The 10716-nt window shown below is 32.5% G+C and overlaps 1 protein-coding gene across 1 annotated transcript; it reads left to right on the top strand.

The window, feature by feature from the left end:
• Window positions 1-1090: 1090 nt before the first annotated feature.
• On the top strand, window positions 1091-7445 carry LOC106717388 (trifunctional enzyme subunit beta, mitochondrial). The gene is made up of 11 exons (XM_014511247.2): window positions 1091-1282; window positions 2100-2271; window positions 3139-3326; window positions 3615-3802; window positions 4093-4267; window positions 4757-4887; window positions 5053-5154; window positions 5718-5831; window positions 6495-6569; window positions 6664-6741; window positions 6951-7445. Exons 1-11 carry the CDS (start codon window positions 1219-1221, stop codon window positions 7083-7085), a joined length of 1422 nt encoding a protein of 473 aa, XP_014366733.2. The 5' UTR covers window positions 1091-1218; the 3' UTR covers window positions 7086-7445.
• Window positions 7446-10716: the final 3271 nt, after the last annotated feature.

Raw genomic sequence — 10716 nt, 5'->3', positions numbered from 1 at the left:
AATAGTGTAACTAACACGACTTTCTTTTATATATAGATGAGATGCGAAAAAAAAACCATTTTCTTGCGTAATGAGGTCGAAATATCAACTGTGTATATAATAATATAAAAGCTAGTAAGCTATATCGGGACTGTAGTAAACAAGAACCTTTGACTTTGACCTCTGTGTATTCTTTCGGATAACAAAAACGTGTATACGGATAAAAAACAAGTACGTATTTTAGAGATCTACCGACCAAACTTGCACAAAGAGATCAGAAAGACCACGAGAAAACGATTAAAAAAATAATCGAGTTATTTAATATATTTTTTTTAACAATATGCATACGTTAAGAATAATTATTTCTTTCGGTAATGCTCGTGAAACATTTTTAAATTTAGATTTATGCTTCTACCTACATGTTGCGCAACTAAAATGAATAAAATTCTAATGTTAATCATAAAACATGTGATGTTTAGATGTTTATTGCAATAAAATTAAGCTAAGAATAGTGAATAATTGCAATCGTTTATACACTGAATTAATATAGTAAATACCCAAATGTGTCAGGGATAAAAATATAGACTATTTTTATTTATACAAGCATACTACATCTCGTACAATTTTAGATTTGATAAACTATATACGACGTAACAAAAAGCGAATAACACCAACTGTAACTTTTTTTTACAAAAAATTACTAAAGTAAAACTTTTTTCTACAAAAAGTAAAGTTTAACTTACCTATTTAACATTAATGCTACTTCATTTAAAATTAAATTTATATCTTCAATTAATAAAAAAACTTATCTTGGATAGTTACCACGTCCTTTGTGGTAGACGGTTAAATGGATGAGTAATGAATAATTTAACGGTTAAATTGAGTAGAATTTTTGAATACCCTCAGCTTGCACTTCTTTGATTAACTCACTACTAAAAGTAGTTTTAACAAATGCTGTTAAGCTATCAAATAAAGGATTATTTAACGATAACATTTTAATTATAAATTAATTAAAATAAATTAGATAAAAATAAATTGTTTTATCCATTGAAATTGGGTACCTGTTTTTAATCTGTTATTTTCGTTTACGTCATCTGACGTTTCGTTTTGTTTTTTAACAGGTCAGAGTCCAACTACTTCCGAAAGTTTAATGAGTTTCTAACTTTAAATATTTATTTAAAATTAATAAACTACTTTAGTGTCGTTTTATTATAATTTACTTAAGTTTATTTCTACAATATGGCTTCCAAAGTAGCAAAGTCTATACTAAAAGTCTCCTCTCCGAGTTCAACCGTGAAATTCGGTATGTGAAAAAACTTTAATTTCTAATTTTAAAAATGCTAACAAAACACAATCCTAATATATTCGAATTGTATGCGGTAGTTTACTGTATTTTAAAATCATATGTATTGCATTCTACGATTAAAAAAAACAAATTTCTTATTATGACAGCTAAATAAACTTTGGACTTTACTTGGTTATTTGGCATCATTACAGTGTTTAGGAAATGGTCGTCTATTTATTGGACTTTGTTCTTAAATTATGATTGATTCTCTTAAGTACAACAATATCATCAATTATATTTTGAGTAACAACCAAATTATGTAAAATATAAACTTAAGATTACTGTTTCTACTAAGAGAAAAAAAAACTTAAGAAAAAACTATAATTTTGTAACTTCTGCTTACCTGCTTATCTGAGTGAATACTAAGTTAGTGCATACTATCCTTCAATCATATTGCCACTTGCGATTGTGTGAATTTGTGATCTAGGACTAGCTAATTTAATATAATAAAAATTACTAAAATCCAATACCGCCATGGACACTTTGGTGTTCCCGTTGCTAGTTTGCCCTCTTGTCTTATAAAAAAAATCTAAAAGAAAATACATAATTGTATTGCGTAAAAATACATTTAATGAGAGTGCATTCTCTTATCAAATTAATTATAAACTTACTATGTTTCATTAACCTTGAATTTCCAAAAACAAATGTACATAAACATAGTTAACTCTCTCATTCTCTTAAAAAAAAGCAGAGGTGACTATATGTTTGTGATCAGTTGAAAAAAGTAATTTAACAGAATTGTTTTTCATGAATATACAAATGTTTTAACTTTTAGATACAGCTAGAAGAGCACTGAGTGTCAATGCGGCTTTACAACAGAAGAAGACATTACCTGACCGCACCGGCAAGAATGTGGTGCTGGTAGATGGAGTCAGAACTCCGTTCCTGGTATCCTTCACTGATTACGCTAAGATGATGCCTCATGAGCTAGCCAGACATTCACTCCTGTATGTATAAAAAACTATTTTAAACACTGACTTAAAAGGCATATCTGAAATTAAGACTGTTATTGAACAATATATCAGCTTTGGTGAACAAAACCATAGATCTATAGTTAAATACAGAACTGCCATAATAATAATACAATATTCTTAATTGTTAACTGGTTTAGAATGTTAACTCTATTTATCTATGATTAACTGTCGCCCGCGGCTGCATCCGCGTGGAATAAAAAAGACTATGTTGAATATTTCAATGGCTCCTATAAATAACGTATAGTGTGGAAATTGACAACTTTTCAGGAGAGCCTGTCAAAATTTTCAACTATATATGAAAATATGCTGCAGAGGTCCTTTTTCATCAGCAAAAAATAATATTAACACCTCTAAATGTGTATTTTATTTAGTGCATGTTGTTAACTAAACAAAGAGGTACATAAGACCTAGGACCCATTGATTTATGCCAAATTTCATCAAGATCCGTTGAGCCATTCTGGACCGTCAAACAAACATCCATCCATCTAAACATTCATATTTATCTATATATATAAAAGAAAGTCGTGTTAGTTACACTATTTATAACTCAAGAACGGCTGAATCGATTTGACTGAAAATTGGTGGGCAAGTAGCTTAGAACCAGGAAACGGACATAGGATATTTTTTTATTCCGCGCGGACGGAGTCGCGGGTAAAAGCTAGTTTATAATATTAGTAAGATTATCTGTTAAATTCCAGTGTCACTGGGCTTGGGATAACTATGTTTTATGCATAAAGTATAGTGAACATTTTCATTAAAACATTTGAGCTAAGGAATAAGCTTATCTTTATGAAATTATAACCCTTACAACATTACTTATCTTATTACATTTTATTACAGCGGCTTACTGCAGAAGACCGGTGTATCCAAAGATGTGATAGACTACATAGTGTATGGTACGGTCATCCAAGAGGTGAAGACGTCCAACATTGGTCGCGAGGCAGCTCTAGCAGCTGGCTTCAGTGACCGTACACCTGCACATACTGTGACCATGGCTTGTATATCTTCTAACCAAGCTATTACCACAGGTTAGTAAAAAAATATTGTTCAAATATTATAAATGCAAATGTTTGGATGGATGGATGTTTACAAGGTATCTCTAGAATGGTTCAATGGATCTTGATGAAATTTGGCATGGATGTAGAACATAGTCGGGAAGAACAAAAAGGCTACTATTTTTTTTTTAATTCACATGTAATAGATCTTTTATTTTTTTAAATACCGTTATTGTGTCTGTAATTTTGAGAGTTTCTAGAGAACAGATAATCTAACTTTATTATGTTAGAGTGAATACTAGTTATAATCTCATTCAACAGGTGTGGGTATGATAGCGGCGGGTGCGTATGACGTAATAGTAGCTGGAGGTGTGGAGTTCATGTCAGATGTTCCCATCCGACACTCGCGCAAGATGCGATCATTGTTGCTGCGCCTCAACCGCGCTAAGACACCCGCCCAGCGTCTCTCACTGATCGCCTCTATACGACCGGATTTCTTCGCACCTGAGGTGAGATTTTCATTATTTAATCTATTTCATCATGTCACCAATAGATGGCGTTGGTGGTGAGTTAAAACACGCTTATGTCTTTTGATAGTTGTTTTAATGTGTAAAAAAAGTTCAAGTGACAGCTTTTATAAGAGGAAAGATATTTTTACAAACTTTATTACAAAATCCAACTAATATTGTCCATTTAATAATCTTTCTCATAATCAAATTGGTTAATGTTTGAAATCAAATGCAATTGCTTGTATGTTATGTTAAATTTAATATACATTTGTCTGAAATATGGAGATCAGTTGCCAGCAGTAGCGGAGTTCTCATCAGGGGAGACAATGGGGCACAGCGCAGATAGACTGGCTGCGGCATTCGGAGCCTCGCGAGCTGAACAGGATGAATACGCATTGCGCTCCCACACGTTGGCTGCTAACGCCAGAGACAAGGGATATTTTACTGACCTCATCCCCGTTAAAGGTATGTATTTAGAGAACTATGGTTTAAAATTCCTCCGAAAACACACCTTATGTTGCCTTCGTCAAATGTCCTAAAGTTATGTCTAATTTTATTAGCTAAATTCAAGTTCTGAACAATTGCCCGATCACTCCAAGGGACCACAATATTCTCTGTATATTTATAGAAGTTTCTCTCTAACCTGACTTTCTCGCTTATGGAGGTCTGCCTGGACCGGACAAAGACTCGCTTATCCAGGTTCAATAGTATCAAATCTCCACTTAGTAACCTATTTACAGCTCTCAGAGTGTCGATAAATTATTTATTTGATCAGTGGTTCAATTATTTCTTACTGTTGTTAAATTTTTCAGCAATTGATTAAAAATTTTTCTGTAAACCATTAAGGCATTCAAAAACTTGTAAAATTTCCCTTCGAATATTTATAAATAAATATGAGAAAGTAATTTCAATATGTATGAATTGTATGGATATACTAAAGTACTATATCTCCAGTGGAAGGTAAAGATGGTGTTTTGGACAAGGACAATGGCATCCGTGTGTCCACTCCGGAGCAGCTGCAGAAGCTAAAGCCGGCCTTCATCAAGCCACATGGAACTGTCACCGCAGCCAATGCCTCGTTCCTGGTAATATTTACAAAGAGCTCTGTTGTGAACAAATCTATGGCTCCTACGATTAAGGGACAATATGCAAATTGACAATTTTGAAAGACTCAAAAGCGTCTTTCAAAGTGATATCGCTTCATATTTTATTGATTTTATTTTAATATTGAAGGTTTTTTTTTACTTCAGACTGATGGTGCTTCCGCTTGTCTGATAATGTCAGAAGCCAAGGCCAAGGAGCTGGGCCTAAAACCCAAGGCCTACGTACGAGATTTTACCTACGTCGCTCAGGTACAGTTCAGTTATCACTGTTTACTTAACTACATTCAGTTAATTTAGTCACTAAAAAAGAAGTTCCAGATTAAGGTTAAATAACTCTGGGTGCCGTAATATTCACGATTAGAGACTGAAAGATTGTTGTTTTATAAATTTTGGATATTTAGTCAGGGCCGGCGTTAGAGTAGGGCGGTGTTGAGCGATTGGCCGGGGCGTTAGAGTAGGGCGTTGTTGGGCGATTGACCGGGGCGTTAGAGTAGGGCGTTGTTGGGCGATTGGCCGGGGCGTTAGAGTAGGGCGTTGTTGGGCGATTGGCCGGGGCGTTAGAGTAGGGCGTTGTTGGGCGATTGACCGGGGCGTTAGAGTAGGGCGTTGTTGGGCGATTGGCCGGGGCGTTAGAGTAGGGCGTTGTTGGGCGATTGGCTGGGGCGTTAGATATAAAGGGACGCCACAGGTCCTCGAATTAGTCTCATGTAACCCTTTTCCTCCAAGGCGATGTAAAAAAGAGGGCCCTTATTTAGTATACTGTATTTAGTTATAAATAAGTTTAAAGCTTTATTGTGGTTTTTTATTCCCAGGATCCGGTAGACCAGTTGCTGTTGGGCCCTGCATATGGTATCCCCACCATACTGGACAAAGCGGGACTCAAGATGAGTGACATTGACACATGGGAGATACATGAAGCGTTTGCGGTACGTATGAATTTACTATTAAAAAAATAATTTGGATTATATTTTAAAAAAAATTTTGTTGTTAAGGAAAAATAAGTTAACACTGTTTAGTTTTAATCCTTTGACCTCCGGTGATTGATATTATGGACCTCAAAATGATTTTGACCCTTATGTTTAACAAGTGACCCCCTTTTCCAAAATGAATTTCTTTCTTTCTTTCTTACCTCAGACCCACCATGGACACATTATCTACTTTTAATATCTATTATTATTATTATTAATTCTGACTTAGGTCAATAGAAGACAGAATGAGAATTAGCAATGCTTTAAGTTCGATATGGACCCCTGGTTTAAGTTAAAATATAATTGAAAAACTAAGTTTTTTTTATACTTTCGCTCTTTGTTTCTTTAATTTTATCTATATATATAAAAGAAAGTCGTGTTAGTTACACTATTTATAACTCAAGAACGGCTGAATCGATTTGACTGAAAATTGGTGGGCAGGTAGCTTAGAACCAGGAAACGGACATAGGATAATTTTTACCCCGTTTTCTATTTTTTATTCTGCGCGGACGGAGTCGCGGGTAAAAGCTAGTCTTTTATGAATCATCACTTAACATTTTATGTTGTATTTTGATTGTAATTGGCTTTTATGAAACTGTTATTTTAATTCTTCTTGCACAGGGTCAAATTCTAGCTAACTTGAAAGCTCTCGACTCTGATTGGTTTGCCCAAAACTATCTCGGACGTCAAACAAAGGTAATGTTACAAGAAAAATATATTGAATTCAATATAAAATACTTGATCAGGACATTTCTTTTTATTTGCTTTATTTTTTTTTTGTTATCTATAGGTTGGTAATCCCGACTTGAAGAAATGGAACGCTTGGGGTGGGTCTCTTTCTATTGGACATCCCTTCGCTGCCACTGGGGTAAGATGATTAATAGTTTAAATTTCCATTTTTTTGCTAGTATTTTATCTTAGATGTATTTTGTCTAGAAATAAAAAAAAATTGTAGCTTTCATACTTCCATACATACATACATTTTGATATTGTCTAAATATATGAGGAGCGTAGCAATGCCCCCACCGAATTGTGTTCAGCCGCTTCCATTTCTCTTACAGACTTTTAATTTCTCAGGTCCGGCTGGCAATGCACACTGCTCACCGGCTGGTCCGTGAGGATGGTCAGCTCGGGCTGATCTCTGCATGTGCAGCTGGTGGACAAGGTGTCGCCATGTTGCTCGAGAGACATCCCGACGCTAAAGCTGAATAGTGAACAAAACTACTGTTGTAGGAGTAGCGAGACAACAGTTGTATACAGAGGCTAAAAGTGTCTTAGTGTGGGTTTCCACTGTTGCCGTTTTAAGTAAAGAACCACGGCAGTTTAAGATGATTACAAGTGCAGTTGACTAGTGACAAGTGTTATATATATGTTACAAGTGTTATTTGGTGACTTCAAGTGTTATCAACAAGTGACTATATCTCATTTTGATCCAAAGTGTATTTCAAGTAGAGGAACTGCTAATTCCATAAATGCCCGGCTTATATCACTTTTTATTTTATGAAAATTTAGAGATTTAATCAATTGATATTGTAAAATAAGTGTAGCCAATGTCATATATTCTGTAAGTGTGTTTTATCGGTTTTGGAATTGACAAGTTTAAGCGTAATGTGCAGTTTATCTAAGTTTAAGGCTTTAGATTGGAATGAAATATACCATTGATGTAATCTAGTGATTACAAGTGTCGTCAGCTACTGACTGCAAGTGTCATCTAGTGACTGCAAGTGTCCTCGTCTAGTGATTGCAATTATCGTCATCTAGTGATTGCAAGTGTTGTCATCTAGTGACTACAAGTGCTATCTATTAACTATGTTGTCTAATGAACACAACTGTTGTCTAGTTACTCCTAAGAATATAACTTCTAGTTAGTTGATCACTTTACAGTGGCAGGATAGGGACATCTCTTTACTCTGTTAACTTGCTACTTCATTGAACTGAAATTACTATAGGTTATTGAGATTTTTACATGTGTTTTTGGATAGTTTTTAACATCAATGGTATAATCAATAGGTTATTAAGAATGAAGAAAATGTTAAACAAACCTTTTTTTTCATTGCTGAATATGTGTAAAATTATTTATTGGATAAATGTTTACTATAAACTATATTAAATAATTTAGTATCCTAGAATCAAAACGCACCAACTCATAAAAAAGTTATTCATATACAAAAAAAATTAAGTTAATAAAATTTAAACGAAATTTGGATGATTAAATTGTTGGAAAGTATTTTGATTAGTTTTAAAAGGTAAACCGGGGTTTGGAGTAATTCTGAAAATAGTCCATTATCAAGCTTTCTATATTTTCTAGAAATATTCTTATTAGATAATAAGAGCAATAATTTCTATTTATACACAGCTATTGTTAAATAAAGTATGAAAATGTATTAAGTTTAGTTTTATTTATGCCTCCCTTTTGTGTCCTTTGTTGCTTTGAAAGCTTAAATTAAATAGACTTCAAACACCATACAAGGGGCCATTTTATTTTGTAAAAATAGTGAGATAAATTGAAAATAAGGGTAGTTAAATTAATTTAATAAGGTAGATAATAGAATAAAATTGGTAAATAAGAAGTTTTAGCGTAAATTGTGGTTTAGAACGAATTCAGGTCTCCTGATTTAACATATTAGGTAAAAATAAAACACAATATTTGGCAACCAGTTTTATTAGTGCAGTCGCCTAATAATTAGAACTATATATAATTAGCCTAACGAAGTCGGTTCTCGGACTTACCATATTTTAATACATTTTTACATATAAACGATGTCTCGAGGACCGACTCCAAAAAAAGTAATAACTACAATTAAAATACCAAGCATCTGTTATAACACTCGCCATCAATCTGAAGTTAGCTCTGTTAGAGCGAGACAATTATACACTAAATGTGTGCGAGAGAGATAGTTATCTGTCATCCGTTTCAGTTTTGAGCAACGCAATTTATTGCAAACTTCAGATCGCTCCTGTTACCCGACGAGTACTATACAAAGATTATAAAAGGTAAGGACATGTCTAATAAAGCTACGCTTTTTAGGAAATAAAATAGACACATTGTTTAAGAAATAAACCAAATATAATTAAACTTTGACTTGTTTGGAATTATTAGCTGACTTGAAGATAATTATTGGTCATATTTTAATGTCATCTTTATAAATATATTTATAATAAATAACGCTAAATAAAAGTTGATTTTTCGGTAACAAAGATTAAAAATTTACAAAAGAAATAAAAAAACAATTCCAAAGGAAATTTAATGTCAAAGTTAGAAACTTTCTTGTCAAAAACAAGTCGATGTTTTTTACTTATTTTGAGGTAAGCAGAATTTATGAAATTTTGACTACAATTAGTCATTGAATGTTTACTAAATGCCATCCTTAGTATAGAAATCTACACTAAGGTGGAACAACTAGCCCTCACTGTATTTTATCAATATGTAAAGATTTAAAAAATGTATTTAAGGATAGGCTGAGAATCATTTTTCATACTAAAATTTTACACATATTTCACTGTTGACTAAAAAAGTTTTTAATATTAAAGAATTGTTAATTTTCTTTTCGTAAAAGTTGAAAAATTTTAAATATTTTTTTTTACTGTAATTATTATCACGTATCGTCTTTATTAACATTAGACATTAAAAAAAAATTTGAAAGAAAACCAAAACCATATAATCAGAGATGAATTCTTTATAGATCTTTTAAGAGAAAAAAAAATACGTTGTACTTTTAATATAATATACAAATCTTAAAAAAATAATATATCTCTTAATGTTCACATAATTTGCTTTAAATTCAAGAACATTTCTAATATACGACAAAAAAAACACACAAAAAATTGAAAAAAAAAAAACTTTATGCCTCTTTACGGTATGTCCATAAACAATTTATATAGGCACTGTTCACTAATCTAGACTTTATTTACAACCTTACAAAGGAATTTATCACCTAATATACTTTATTATATTGATATATAGTTGTTTCTATTAAATGTCTTTAATATAAAACATTTTTTTTTTTTAATTTATTTACGAACACCGTTGGTTGTTTTTACAGTCAAGTCCAAAATCATGTAGATTTTTTTACAACTAAACATTATCCATACCAAGTTTTTTTTTGCTGTTTCCATAAAAATATATAATAAAATTTCAACGTTTTTTTTTATTCCTATTGCCCGGTAATTGTTCTCAAATTGAACTGAAAATGTTCAAGACGAATTTGCCAAAAGTTAAAAAGAATCTAAAAGGTTCAAAGAATTACTAAAGTAAGTACATTTAGCCATAAAAGTATGGTTAAAAGGTCTAATGACATTTCAACTTAGTGGCAATCTTTTACAATGTCAAATTAGGGAAAATTAAACCAGGGGTGACCAATCTCAAATCCCACACTCCTTGCGCCATTGCATATAAGCCCGGTGCAGGGGTGCGTAACTGCATTTCCCCTCATAAAAAAAAGGGGGTGACCAATCTGTCAATCGCAAGGCTAAATTAACACATTACGTAGAAGATGTTAAGACGCAATGCTCACATACATATAAATTAGTATTTACTAAAAATAATTGACAACTTATATGATTACCCTTTTTATAAAAAAAACTACATAATGTACTGATAGCTTGAGGTTTCGGTAATAAACAGTAGATCTCTGTACCAAAAGTTGGCCAACCCTGATAAAGCCTTTCATTGTTAACAATTTTACGAGTCCTGATGATACAAAAATTATACTGTATAAAATTGGCTATTGGCCAAAAAAAACAATTTCCAGAACTTTTTTGCCTTTTTTTAGATTTTGCTCCTGTGAGCTAAATACCATTTTGGTTTCAATTTATTTTCTAAGATACTGAAAAGTCTAATCTT

This window comes from Papilio machaon, chromosome 26, assembly GCF_912999745.1.
Source record: "Papilio machaon chromosome 26, ilPapMach1.1, whole genome shotgun sequence".
Classification (NCBI taxonomy): domain Eukaryota; kingdom Metazoa; phylum Arthropoda; class Insecta; order Lepidoptera; family Papilionidae; genus Papilio; species Papilio machaon.
The sequence above is the reverse complement of the archived record's forward strand: the minus strand, read 5'-3'. Positions and strand labels throughout refer to the sequence as shown.

What these genes read in the sequence shown, in the direction of transcription:
- LOC106717388 (XM_014511247.2), top strand. Translation starts at nt 1,219, where the DNA reads ATGGCTTCCAAAGTAGCAAAGTCTATACTAAAAGTCTCCTCTCCGAGT. An exon ending in CGGATTTCTTCGCACCTGAG is followed by an intron (nt 3,803 to 4,092) that starts GTGAGATTTTCA and finishes TATGGAGATCAG; the next exon opens with TTGCCAGCAGTAGCGGAGTT. An exon ending in ATCCCTTCGCTGCCACTGGG is followed by an intron (nt 6,742 to 6,950) that starts GTAAGATGATTA and finishes TTAATTTCTCAG; the next exon opens with GTCCGGCTGGCAATGCACAC.